Source organism: Vombatus ursinus, unplaced genomic scaffold (genome assembly GCF_900497805.2).
Source record: "Vombatus ursinus unplaced genomic scaffold, bare-nosed wombat genome assembly UNPS02014791.1, whole genome shotgun sequence".
Classification (NCBI taxonomy): domain Eukaryota; kingdom Metazoa; phylum Chordata; class Mammalia; order Diprotodontia; family Vombatidae; genus Vombatus; species Vombatus ursinus.
In genome coordinates, this window is record NW_020954569.1 from 26,967,237 (window position 1) to 26,982,090 (window position 14,854).

Here is a 14,854-nt window from a genome sequence, read left to right on the forward strand (position 1 = left end):
GCCTCCAAGTTTAGCATTTGATACTTCTCTCATTGTTTCATGTGTGTTAGTTTTGTCTCCCTTAAAGGAAAATTTCTCTTCCATTCTCCTTTACATCAACCACAATCCTCTGCAGGTCCAGAGTAGGTATTCAGTAATTACTTGTTAACTGTATGAATTAGAAAGGTGCAGAAGATGACGTACTCATTCATGTGATGCACTCCCCTTTGGACAGAGTACATCATATAAACTAAAGGAATAATTGTTATTACTACCATGCTTTACTCAGACCTTTAATGTAAACTGGATGCTTGTATGCTAGAAAAGCCAACAGATGAATTTTTGTTCTTGTATCTCTCAATGACAGCTGTGGTTTTGGGTTTTCAGGACAAAAAGAACAGTACAGCAAAATCTTATTCACTTGAAACTCATGGAATTAGAAGGACCTAGGTCTATACTGTGTATTGTTTTTGCTGAAGAAGATTAGTATTTCCAGTCAGCTTCAGATTTAGAACTATTTTGAATAAACAGATATTGGCTTATACCGTAGGAAGTTTACCCTAAATAACAAATCTTGATTTGTGCAGGCCAAGTCTTTTGAGTTCTTTGAGAGGAAGCCACCAAAGCCTAGGACAATGAAGGGGATTAATTTTTGGTCTTTTCAGACTGTCTGGATTTATAGAGAAACAGCTGAAGTTCATTAGGCTGATTGTCCACTTGAAAGGAAAAACAATAATCTGGTCAAAGTGCCAGACTTTCCCCTAGACACAGAGGAAGAAGCTAGCGTGACTCCACTGGTGACAGCCACTGAATCCACTCATGCTAATTCAAGTCCCCAAGGGGGAAAAGTCTGAATAGAAATGGTGGCAGGATGCAGGAACGTGAAGAGTTTCCTGTCATGAGAGAAGATTTGATCAGAAAAAAAAAAGCCAGTGATAATAGAAACTGTAAGGCTTAACTTCCTCTGAAAAAAAGGCTTATTTCTATATAGGGACTCTTCTGAGACTATCCTTCTGTGTCTATCTCTTTACCCAGCAGGGAACAGAGGCCTAGTTGGAATGGAGTTACCAAGTTCCTGAATGAATTTAAACATGCTCTTTAGTGCTGGCCTTGGAAAAGGGGCAAACCTGAAACATGCCACTAGACATGTGATTACTAAATGTAACTGTATTTTCTATGCAATGAGTCACGCACTGCATGAAACTGGTATTTGGGATTTCTCATATGCAAGGGCATCTAACCAACAATGAACGTCATTTAAGCAGTGCCTACACTATACATGGATAGCTAGGTGGCACAGTGGATAGAGCACTGGGCTTAGATTCAGAAAGACCCATATTTATGAGTTCAAATCTGGCCTCAGACACTTACTAGCAGTGTGACCCTGGGCAAGTCATTTAACCCTGTTTGCCTCAGTTTCTCATCTGTAAGATGAGCTGGAGAAGGAAATGGCAAACCACTCCAGTATCCTTGCTAAGAAAACCCAAAATGGGGTCATGAAAAGTTGGACATGACTGAACAAAGTACTGTACCTAGCTAGTTTCACCTTCACAAACATCTTTTCACTGGTTGTCTCCCATTCCTGGAAGGTTTTCCTTTCTTATTTCTTGCTCCTGGAATCCTAGGTTTCCTTCAGGACTTGCCTTTGACCTGAAAAGCTTTTCCTGGTTCTCCCAATCTTCTAGTTCCTTCCCTTTGAAGGTTAACTATGTGTCTACTTTGTATGTTTTGTCTTTGCCTATATGTGCCCAGACATAACATGCCTTAGTGGATAGGGCACTGGACATAAAGTCAGGGAAGACATGGTTTCAAATCCTGCCTGAGATACCTCCTAGCTTTTGTGCTTATTATTTTGTTCCCCGTTTCTACACTGTCTTTCCCTCCCACCACTCCAAAGTTGGTTGAATTGTATCCATTATTTACAGCTCAGCCTGAGTGCTGCCTTCTTCACGAGACTTTCCCTGTTCTCTGGGTCTCAGTTTCCTCTATGCTCCTTTGCAGCTTTACATCCATGATCTTATGTTGTCTCCCATGTTAGAATGCGAACTCCTTGGGGGAGGAGAACACTACACCGGGTGCCACGGAGACACAGCACAGAGGACAGTCTCTGGTAGGAGGATGTAAAACATACGTAGATAAACATAATACAAAGTAATAGGGGTGAGTGCATTGGAGGTACAAATAAATGCTGTAGGAGGTATGAAAGGAAGAATTAATGACTGGGAAGAACAGGAAAAGTCTCCTGAAGAAGGCAGCATTCCAGCTGAGCTATAAATAATGGATATAAATTCGACAGACTGGAGTGGTGGGAGAGACGGATGTTACAGGAACACAAAACAGGATAATAAGCAAAGACTTATAGAGAGGCCAGAGAGGTAGTAAAATATAGTGTGCTTATAGGACACTGATTTATCCTGTTTGGTTGGAGTGTAAACTACAGTGGAAAGGAATAATAATGACATGAGCCTGGAAGGGTAGGGTAGTACCAGACTGGGGAGGGCTTTGAATGCTAAACAAAGCTATCTGAACTCTGTGGTCACTGGAGATCCACTGAAGGGTTGTGAAGAGCCAGGGTCAGATCTATGTATAAGAAAGAGCATTTTGTCAGTGGTATTCAGATTTGGAGTGGGGAGGATATGTTAGAAGGTTATTTCAGTAATCCAGGTAACTGATAATGAATGCCTTACTAGGGTTGTGGTAGTGACAACATAAAAGTGGGGGCAGGTGATGGATTTACGTGGAGATGGAACTAGATGATACAGTGTCATCAGCAGGCACTATGGCTACACAGTATTTACTTCTGCCGTTCTATGATGCTCAGTCATGTCAAATATCTCCTGGATATGGAGGTTGGAGGGGCAGCTAGGTGGCACAGTGGATAGACCACTGGTGCTGGAGTCAGGAGAACCTGAGTTCAAATCCAGCCTCAGATACTTACTAGCTGTGTGACCCTGGGCAAGTCACTTAACCCTGATTACCTCCCCCTTTCCCTCCCAAAAAAGATTATGGAGGTTGGGGACACCAGAAATGTAACAGCATTTGTACTCAGCTAGGTGGATAGAATGCTGGACCTGGAGTAAGGAAGACCTGAATTCAAATCTGGCCTTAGACACCTACTAGCTGTGTGACCTTGGGCAAGTCACATAACCTCTTGGTGCCTCAGTTTTCTTGTCTATAAAATACAGATAATAATAGCACCTACCTCCCAGGATCAAATGAGATAACACTTGTAAAGCACAAACCAAACTATCATATAATGATGACAATGACAGTGATGATAATGTGTGTTATGTTACTAATATATATATATATGTATGTAATATATTATATAATTATATAAAAAAATGAGTTGGGATTCTGGCCTTATCATTTACTAGCTTTTTGATTTGGGCAAATGATTTAATCTCTCTGTATTTCAGTTTCCTTTTCTATAAAATGAAGAGGCTGGACTAGAATCTAATATCCTTTCCATCTCTAACATTCTGTGAAACTTCAGGAAACCAATAGTTTCCTGGGACAAACCGACACATAGTATGAGTATTGGCTGCTAAATTTGGAGTTTTAGTTTCCTTGAATGTTGGCTATCTGGCAAATGAACCACACCCCAATGATATCATAGGCAGCATTTTATAGGACATACTCATTCAGTCTACATAATCAAAAAAATATGGCCACACTGGAAATGACCTCCTAGGAGATCAGCCAAAAAGAAAATGAACAAGAGTGATTTGGGATCGTGGTGAGAAGCCCACCACAAGGGAATATACACAGCAATGATTCAGACTCATGGGACACTGGCAGAGCCTGTGAATGTTACGATGAGTCACCTGTCACTGGAAGTTTTCATTTATAAAAACTTGCCATGGGGGGGGAAGGGAAGAGGGAGCTGTTGTTTGGAATTAAGCCACATTTGGTCCATGTTTCTTTTATTAAAAAAAAAGAGGTCAGAATACAAATGACTATCTATGAGGAGAAAGTGAAAGAGAATATAGTTTCAGATAAAGTAAATGTTCACTAAGTATGAACAATTCTTGCTGTATTGCTTAAAGTTCTTAGAAAATTGAAAGGTGATTGGAAATACTTAAATAAAACAGAAAACTTAACTGCAATATTGTACTGAAACTAAAAGTGAAGGAAATGACTTTGTTAGGATCATACGATTTTCTAAATTGAGGAGATCTTAAAAATAATTTTGTCTAATCCCGATTTTAAGTAAAACTTAGGTTGTCAACAAGCTATTATCTTCTTAAAACTGACTCTACAGCACTTTAAAAAGGAGGTACCAATATAGTGAAATTTAAAGAATATCAGAATTAGAGAAAGGTCAGCATTAAAGAAAATTTTAAAAAGAAATGCAATTTTTGACACATATAGAATTTTACGGGATTTCCTTAAATGAATAGATATGAATGATTCTAATGATCACATAACTGACCATAAATGACTATTTCTAAAGTGCTTAAGGGATTTTGAAATCACTTCAAATTAAATATCAAATAAGAGAATGGAATTTAATTTGCCCTAGCAATCCCTTTCTTTATAGATAGCAACAGAGTAAATTTTAGTCTAGCCCTTTCTGAAGTAGCACAAATTTCTTAATCAGTGGAGTCAATTTTTCAATAATCAATATAGTACTAAAATCATACTTTTATCTATGTTGTAAGATAAAACAATTTATGAGATAGTGTAAAAAAGAGATATTTTGGAGAAAAGGAAATTGAATGAGTAAAACTAACTTTGAGTATGGATGTTGGAAATTAAGCATCAGCATTCATGTCCCATTTTCAGTGTTTTAGCAAGAGGACTTGATAGATCTTGGAAATCATTCTTTCCCACTTTGAAAAAAAAATTCACCGGGGATGATTCACCTTTGAAAGGGGTCTACTTTTATTTATTATTGTCCTAGAAAATTTTGCCAATTTGTTAATGTTCTTTCCTTTCTTAAATTTTCATAGAATTCCTTTGATTCTTCCTTTGCCTACCTCACTCCCTATCCTTGTGTTTATACTTATCTGTATATAGACTGGATCTGATAAGCAGAGGACAAGTTCCTTGAGCAAAGGGATCATTTTGTTTTTGTCTTTGTAACCCTAAGCATGGGACTTGCATAAAGCAGATGTTTAAGGAATGGAGAAAGGACATGTGTAAGTAGACTTAAGGAAAGTTTACTGAATTGACTTCATTAGCCTATTAGCAAGTGCTCATGGGTAGAGTGGGTTCTGTTGTCAATATACCTGGTATCTAAATTGACCTTGATTTGGTGGAACATGATTTTCTTAACCTTAAAATTAAAATACTTTTAATTTCTAAAGTATTGGAACATAGGTACACCATTGCTGAGTATAAGTATGTACTGCTAATATTTCCCATCTCAGCTTTTTGAACTGGATGTTCAAAGACAAGTCAAATTCAACATGTTCAAAACAGAACTTATTCCATGCCTAGCCCAGCCCACCTCCTCCAAATCCTTCTCTTCCAACTTCCTAATTTGTAAGGGTATCTTCATCCTTCCATCCACCTAAGTGCACATTCTTGAATTTTCACTCTTCCCTCACATCACACATTCCTAATCAGTTTCTACCTCCACAGCATTTCTTACATCAGTCCCCCTTTCTCTACCTATCTAGAAACTGCTCTAGTTCAGACCTTCATCACTTCTTCCCTGGACTCCTGCCTCCTAAGCAGTCTTTCTGTCTCAACTCTCTCCCCACTCTCCCCTGGCCCCCAATTCATCCTTCACATAGATGCCAAATAATATTTCCTAAATACAGATCTGGCCACATCATTCCTTTCCTCAGGAAGTTTCAGTGGCACTCAACTACACACAGGATAAAATACTAATTTCTTTGTTTGGCCTTTAAGAACTTTAACAACCTTGCTGTAGCCTACCTTTTGAGGTATATTACACATTACTCTCCATCACACATTCTATAGTCCATCAAAATTTGCCTTGTTGCTGTTCCTCTCTTAAATGACATTTCATCCATCCCCATGTCTTTGCAATCAGAGTCTGGCTACCATACATAGAATGAATTATTTCCTCACCTCTGCTGCTTAGAATTTCTAATATTCTTCAAAGCTAGCATGTCTTCTACATGAGGCCCTTGTTGATTCCCAGAATGGTTTGTGAGTCCTTCCTGAAATTACCCTTTTATTTACTTTGAATATATTTTTATATGCTTATACATGCACATTGTTTCCCTTGACTGAATGTAAATTCCTTCTGGACAGGGATTATTTAATTTTTGTGTCTGCATGTCAATACCTAGCATAGTTCCTGACACATAATAACAATGACAACAACTAACATTTATATACTGCTATGTGTCAGGCAGTGTGCCGAGTGCTTTACAATTATTATTTAATTTGATCCTCACAAAAACCCTGGGAGGCAAGTGCTAATATTATCCCCACTTTAAAGATGAAGAAACTGAGGCCAACAGAGGTTAAATGACTTGCCCAGGGTTGCACAGCTAGTAAGTATCTGAGGCTGGATTTGACCTTAGGTATTCTCGACTACTGGCCTGGTGCTTTGTCCGCTGTGCCACCTAGCTGCACATAGTAGGTGCTTAATAAATGCCTGTTAATAGACTGACTTCCAGGCAGAAAAGCTAAAGAAACACTAAGATACTAACTAGTTTAGATCAACTCAGAAAGGAAAGGCTTTAAAAACTGAATTGAGAAATATCTGTAACAGATGATGAAGGCATAAAACTATCTGAGGGTATAGGGGATGGCACATAGTTCCTGAGTGACTATAGGTTATAGCACAGTATCTCTTCAAATTATTACTGGACCTGTTCCAAAGGCAGTCATTCTTAGAAATAAAAGATAGTAGTGTCTTATGGACACATTTCTTGGTACAGAAATGTGGCAGATTAGAAGTAATCTGAATTGGATGCATTCCCCTACAATAAGATGTTTGCCCTGCTAGGGCTTTTGTGACCAGGCTCACCATTTTACTTTTCACAAGCTCTTCAATGGCGCTGACGAGCTCTGCTGCGCTGGGTGTTTCGGAGCTGGTTGGACGGACCAATAACCGGGATGATGTCTGTGGAAAAATGTAAGGGGGAGAAAAAGGGAAGGGGAAGGAGGAAATGCTTCCAGTTTAGTCTCTCAACACACAATAATTCCTTCTGCAAACGTCTCTTTTTAAAAGTAATTCCAGACAGAAAATCCACGAGTTTTATTCTTGTTTTATTTATTTAAAATCATCCTTTCCAATTTACAATATTCAGACATGAAATATTAAATGAATCCTGATCTGGGATACAAGTGGAAAGCAGACCATGTCTGCTTTAAATGGACAGTCTAAATTCATAATGTTTTTCAAACAAGTGATTGGGCATAGGAATAGTCTTAGTCTAATTTTTTCAAATAATTCCTGCATAACATGTAAGAGGAAAAATGTACAATACCTGATAAGTTAACATAATAGAGACTTAAAAAACGTTCTAAAGTGCAAGTCCTTGAATAACCAGAAAAAGAAAAAATGACCAAAAAGTGCATTTACTGTAATCCTTCAAAATAAATAGATAAATACAAGGAAGAAAAGGAGCTGGGGCACACTGACCAGACTGGGAAGAGAGGGGGGAACAAGCTCACCATTTTCTGTGCCATCCATTTTCCCCAGTGATTATTGCAGAGTACAGAAGATCTCTGGCCTCACAAGCTATAAATAAGATGCCAATTTATGGCTAGAACTGAGGGTAAAAGGAGTTGACAGCAAAGGAGTCTGGGTAAGGGGCCATTAAGTTCAGTTTCAGTAATTAGCAAACATGGTGGGTTTGCAGATTACTTGTATCATTAAATAATTGGAAACTAGAAAAGGGTATATAATATGAACCTCACTTCATATTAAGGACAGCACAGATGCATGCAACAGAGGTTAAGCTGTCCCAACAATATGTTCCTGGACAAAATGGACACATACAAATTTGTACGTTTACAATGATGCTCTAAAATATATAAATCAAAACATGCGCTTTGGATGACAAAAGTTGGTTCATTCTAATGAAAGAGAAATATGGAATGAAGGAAAGGAAAATATTTCAAATGGAAAGGTAAGGAAATTGAGCCAAAGCAGACACAGAACACAAATCAACATAGTGCTGCAGTGAGTTTACAAAAAAAAGAGAAAACAGAACAAAACAAAAAATTAGTCACATGGTTATATATTAGCTGTCTAGAAACATCACTAAACTTTTATTTAAAAAAAAATAAGGTTCTATCAAGTTCACTCAATGAAATACAATAATCTATAAATGATTCTACCAAAGAGAAGACTAATGATGTTTTAAATGGAGAAAAAAAAAATGATCTGATTAGGTATATAAGAAAATACTGCCTGACAACTATTTGTGTTTGGAAAACCACAAAAATTTAAATAAGTATTTTTCTCCTTTTAAAATAGAAGTTACCTATAACATTAAATGAAGCAGTTACTTAGCTTGGAGGTAGACAGAGAGACAGCATGGGCCCAATTTCATGTTTAGTTATATTTTGTGTAAATGGCTACATGGTGTCTTGCCTCTGTTCCTCCTCCTTCCTTTTCACCCAGCACACACATATGTGCGTGTGCCTGCACACACTGAAGACATGCACGAAAATATCAAAGGAATCAAACCCAAACTAAATCCTTTAACTTACAATGGTTTTTTTTTTACCCCTAAGATGTGAAGCTCTCCTAACTTGTACTAGATTTAAAAAGGGGGGGGGAGAAAGAGAATTCCTAAAGAAACATGACTAAGAAAAGTTTGAATTTGGATTGGGTTGGCTCAATTTGGCCTTGGCAATTAGTCCCTGGAGATGTAATTGTCAGTGACTGGATTGTGATAGGTCTTAGTTCAGCAAACATGCAGGAAATTGATCTAGGCACAGTACAGCAAAAGATGTGGCAATCCAGCAACTGACTACTTTAGTGATGATGACAATCATTGGGGGAAAAAGGATAGAAAAGAAAGGAGGAAAAAAAAACACAACTGTTGAAAACATTGACTTTACTCAGAAATGTTAGTTACTGACACCACCCCTTCCCCATTCCAACCCACTGAGGGGAAAATCACCAGTGGTGACTTCATACTACAGTTTTCAACACTTGAAAATTTTAAGCAGCACATTGGGGAATCAGGTGGGAGAGGACATTCAAATTGTATTTATCAAGTTTCCATTTTGATATACTTTGTTTTAGGGCTTTGTAACTGGGCTGTACTAGAGCACTTGAAAAATACCCCTATTTGGATATATAACCCCTGAATTCACTCAAGGTAAAGGTTAGGAGTTTTAGGTACATTTCTGTACTCTTATAGCAATCTCTCAAAATGAACATTTGAGAGTATTATGTTGATTCTACAGACTAATGACTTTTGGCATGTGGAAAAAAACCCCAATTAAACAAATAGCACCACAATTTCATTTTGGAAATATAAAGCTACACAGAGCATTACCCAAGTCTCAGAGAGAATGCAGCCAAAATGGGAAAAAATATATTTCCTGGGTTGAATTATCTGCTGCTTATGCAAATTTCACATAAAACTCTACTTTATTCTGTTGAAGACTAATTCATTACATTGAATAAATGAACTAACATTAGTAAATCAAAAACCTATAAAGGTCCTTAATTTGTTCACACTAACTATATAAGCCTAGATCTCTAAGCAGAGAACCAGTAGGATAATAAGGGAAGGATGATTTGGTATACATATATATATGGGAAGAGAATCAAATAGTTCAATTATGAGGCAAGCATCTGAAACTTGAGAAGTGGATAATCTATTTGAATCTATAAAGGCCAGCATTAACAGTGCATATGCTGCTTCCTATTTCAAATGTTGACTTTTTTGTAGGTATATATTCAATGTCTATTTCTCTGATGGGGAAAACAACCCACGCACATCTGGAGTAGCTGCAATTTGCATGAATTTCTTTCATGCACTCCTCTAGTCTTTTGTTGGTCTGAGTGATTTTATAAAGGCCCTACGCACAATCCCTCTGCAAAGTAAACCCGACCCCTGCTCACATGCGACGGTCCTAACTTGACTTCCAGAGCAGCACCCTTCTGTCCTTTTACCTTATCGTCCTGAGAGTCTGGCTGCAGGAGGCTGTGCTGCTGGATTGCCATTGGTGGTGGAAGGGGAACTGAATCCGCACCTTCTTCCCCCTCTTCTTCTCCACAACTCTGCATTCCTGAAGAGGAGGACTTGGAGAGTGTGCCACTGCTTAGCCCCTCATTCCGACCTCTCTGCAAGAAAGCAGAAAAAGGCTTCATGACCCTCTGGGCCACTGCTGTCATGATCAGTTAATCCCTGATGAATGCCTAAAGGTCACGTGGGAAGAGTAGGATAAGGCAGAAACTCAGAGACAAGAAATCTAGAAGAAAGACTTGGCCTTGATGGTAACTTTTTGTCCTCTTCCTTCAATCCAGACAGTTAGCATCTTGTTCACCATCTTAGAAAACAGAAGAAGCAATTAAGTAGTCTCTGGATCTCTCTCTTTTGTGGGTAATTTTGTTTGGTCATATCAGTCAATTCCCCAAAATACTTCTGCTCCTGCCTGCAAATAATATATTCTCATAAAAAAATCTATTAAGCAAAACTACTTGATATATCAATTATGACTGATGCTGAAATGGTCTCTTTTGAAAGGAATCACACTATTATTCATTGGGTACTTAATACCATGAATAAGAAAGTCCAAGAATCAACCCTGTTCGGCTAAAATTTCATGGAAATAATGGTGCTGGCCGGACAGGAAAAAAACACAGTCAAGATTACATATTGAGAATGTAAGTTGTGTATAACAATCTTTATCATTGTCTTAAATTGAGCAAAATTAGGACTTTAGAAGCTACTAAGCAGACATAACTGGTAAGTGAATTTATAAGACACATGTATTTAAAGAAACACAAGCATTATTCAAAGTCAATGATATAATTACACACGGGGAAAAAAATCTATAGCAGAAAGTATATATGTACAAAAGAAATTTAATGACACAACCCTTGTATCCTTTTCCTCTTCATTAAAGCTTACAAGGGATCTGGGAAACTATATATAATCATTATTATCCTTTTGTCCATGACCACACGATTTCCCAAGGCAGGGAGCATTGATGCCACCAATGCTGAGGATGGCAGGGCCAGATTAAATAGGTATTAACTGTTCTTTCCTGTGGAGTTTCCTGGTTTTCAGAAGGAAGGGAAATGAGAAATCTCCCGACTTACTTAAGTATGTTTATTTCTCATGAAAGGGAATGATGTAGTGTTTGCTACTAGGCAAGCATAAAAAACTGATTTGATACTTCTCTCCACAGGCTAGCATATAAGTTGAAGAAAAAAAAAAAAACCAGGAAGATGAAACATTCCATGTTTCCTTCCTATTAAAACCGAAAAAACAAAGCAAACAAAACCCAGCGCTTTCTTTGAAAAATTCTGCCAGCATGTGGTAGTGCAGTGTGGAATCCAGAAACATGATAAATCCTGATGGAATGCCAAACTTTGTGCAAGATTGAGTAGCAACTTCTAGCCCTCTCTGTGTGCTAAACACACGGAAGGCCTGGGACAAAAGGGCCTGAAATACACCAACATTTAGTATTACTACTGAAGTAGATGTGGTAGCTATTGCATATATTAGGACAAGCTACTTAGCCTCTATTATTACCAGCAAAAACCACATAAATAGTCGTGAACATGCTGAAATGGCAGCAATTGCTCTGCCGCCCACTGCCCTCTTTGTTCACGCTGTACTAGCCCCATTAGCCTACCTATCTAAGTGGAAAACCAGTAGGAACATAAGGGAAAGATGATTTGGGTACTATTAGGTAAAGAAGAAGAAAATCAAATTAATTTAATCATGAGGCAAACGTTTGTACCTACAACTTTAAATAAAAATGTAAAGGCACAAGGTCTTTTAATTTTCTGAATGTTTCCTGGGGTAAATCTGAGTGCTGATCTGTAGCTCTAGGGAGGATACTAACCTCTTCTATTGTCTCATCCTGTGGGGTGGCGGCACTGTCGTCCGAATCTTTCTGAGAGCCAGCATCTGCGCTCTTACGGACTTCTCTGCTCTTCTTATGCTTATGGGCAAGCTTTTTCACATGCCCATCTGCCTTCCCACTGCTGAGACGCCTTACAGGGCTGGTGAGCCACTTCCTCAGGGTATTACCTGGACGCTTGGGACCTGGAGAACTCTGTGCCCCAATCATATGAGGCTGTAGGGATGTTACCGAAGCAGGAGGGCTGGCATCATTGCTTGAGACGGAAAGAGAGTCTGAAAGGGCAAAAGAAGAAGTTGGAGTTTTAATGCAACGTCCAAAAGATCATGGTGCAACAAAGAAAGAAAAAAAAGTTCAAACCAAATACTATTTGAGAAGAAAACATTATAAGGACAAACACGATGTTACTTTAACACATTAAAAAAACATTCTTAGGAACTTGCCTTTTTCTTAACTTAAAAGTATGAACAATAAAGAACAGGTACTCAACTGATAATGAACAATGATAGTCACTGGGATATCACAGCCCATTTATTTATATACTGGGTCTGCCCATTTTCTTCGCAAACACAGTAATGAAAAGAAAAAAATTCTGGAAAACATAAAATAATGTCACATACAATAAGAAGGTATGCAGCCTAGTCTGACCTGGTTGCTGACTGACTCACCATGAGGATGGTACACATACTTTCAATAGTGTTCTTAGGAGTGGGGTTTGATTTACATCTATTAGACCCAGTTTCCTTTGTGACCAACAGAATTTAAAAGGTTACTAAACAATTAAGTATAGCCAGTGTCTATTGAACTAAGGAAAGCCAAATGGCTTGGCTTTATTAATTAACCCTATGTTCTGATGAATTTAACTAGTACAATACCTCAAGAAGAATACAATGGAGTTCAACACAGCATCACAGGTGTATAGGACAACTCTAATTTTATAATAAAGAAACTGACGCTCAGGGACGTGAAATGACTTATCTAAGGTCACACATGTAGAATCAAAGGTAGGATGTGAACCCAAGTCTTCCAAATCCACAGACAGGGATCTTTTCTCTGTACCACACTATCTTTGTTTTAATTCATGTCAGAGTTTGTAGAAATCAAGAAAAGATCTTCTGAAACCAGTATCTCAGCAGTCAAAAATAGCCTTCTCAAGAATGTCACTGCTCTTCAAAAAAACAAACCCCCCCCCCAAAAAAAACCCAAGAAAACATCCAAACAAAAAAAAAACTTGTGAAAGCAAGAAATCCTTAGATAATTTACCCTTGGTACCAGAAAAATCTATCACAGCAAATATTTTCATCAGATCTCACAAGCTAATTATAACCTGTTATGGTCAGTTCATAGCCTAATGATTTTTTTGACCAAAAAACTCCCCAAATTTAGCTGACACACCTCGAAGTTTGCAAGTGGTTCTGCATGATTACTTTATAATTTGAAAATAAGGAGTCCAAAATGGCTCTTTCCCTAATTCACGGCTCAAGGTTTTAGCCACAGTTCAAATAGAGTAAAATATTTTGTTTTGCAGGTCTGGAGCAGGGAAGAAGAATAAAATCATTATCTGTATTTCCTTTTTAATCTTTTCTAAATCTTAAAAAAAAAGTAGATATATTTAAAGGTCTTTGAAAGTAGTCCTTTACACCAACACTTGGATTAGATGTATTTACCTCTGCTGCACTGGAGGCCTTTATGTTCTTCAATGAAAAAGTAAAAGAGTTAATCCCTCCCCAATCTAGTGATTACATGTACATAGAACCAACAGCACTTTCCCACCAACATTCCAGACACTGGGACTAGACAATGGTTCTCCTTTTTTTGCACAATCTATGAAGTGTCAGGTAGTGAAGTATTCATCAGCAAAGGGTATAATTTTCTATAAACAGATGATGTGTTTTAAGGATGATCACCATTAAGCTTAAAATCTAGCTTTTTCCCAGGCTCCATTAATAGTTCATGTAGAGCTGATACTTGGCTTTCTGTGTTAGTAGCGGTTCTATGAATATGAATAATTGAATTCCAGACATTTCAAGACCCAAGCCATGTTTAGTCAAGCTGCAACTCCTTTTCACCATTAAACAGAAAAAGTCAGATCTTACAAAATATCCAATCTAGAGATTTGTTTTGTCAAATGTGATGACAATTAAAATGGCAGTGGTGAGAAGGAAGTATTTCAGTGATCCAAACACTAGACAAACATTCATTAATTAATTCATTCAAAAAGCATTTTCAGAGATGACTAGTTGAAAGCACTGATCGAGTTCCTGGGGGTAGTGGTGGTGAAATGAAACACAATTCCTATATTCAAGGAGTTTACATCTAGTAGCAAAGATAAACACACAAATAATCACATCAGGCAGAGCATGAAAAATGTTATATTAAAGTCAAATGTTAGGTATATTCAGAGGAAGGAAGGATCCCATTCTGTTGTTGTTGATTTTTAAATAGGAAGAAAGTCAAGGAAAGCTTCATGAAGGAGGTGGCAATTGAGCTGGGTCTCAAACAAACTGGGGACTAAATAAACAAAAGTTGGCTAAAAATAAAGAAACCATTTTACGCATCAGTGCGGCTGGCTTACATCTTATGTGAAAAGAATTGATATTCATGCATTCATTCCAAAATTTACTTAATCAACCTGAATTCTATGTCACTTGATATTTCAACAAACATTTACTACACATCTACTAAGTGTAAGGTAGAGTTGTGCTAGGTGCTGTTGATATAAGGACAAAAAAACAAAACAAAACACTGAAAGAGTCTCTTCCTTGAGGGGTTTACATTCTACTGGAGAGTGGGAAGGGGAAACAATATGCACACAAATAAATGTAGAAATATCAAGTAATTTCAAGAGGTAGGGAACACTAACAGTTGGGAGTGAGGGAAAATC

At 37.8% G+C, this 14,854-nt stretch overlaps 1 protein-coding gene across 4 annotated transcripts in view; it reads right to left on the bottom strand.

Moving 5' to 3' along the window:
- TRIO (trio Rho guanine nucleotide exchange factor) overlaps window positions 1–14,854 on the bottom strand; it is a 505,121-nt gene that overhangs the window by 37,905 nt on the left and 452,362 nt on the right. For all 4 annotated transcript variants that reach the window (XM_027868779.1, XM_027868780.1, XM_027868781.1 and 1 more), the window contains exons 36-38: window positions 11,953–12,245; window positions 10,049–10,219; window positions 6,935–7,030 (exon numbers count right to left, since the gene is read on the bottom strand). In XM_027868779.1, the coding sequence (XP_027724580.1) occupies window positions 6,935–7,030; window positions 10,049–10,219; window positions 11,953–12,245 (560 nt within the window). The remainder of the gene's footprint in view (window positions 1–6,934; window positions 7,031–10,048; window positions 10,220–11,952; window positions 12,246–14,854) is intronic.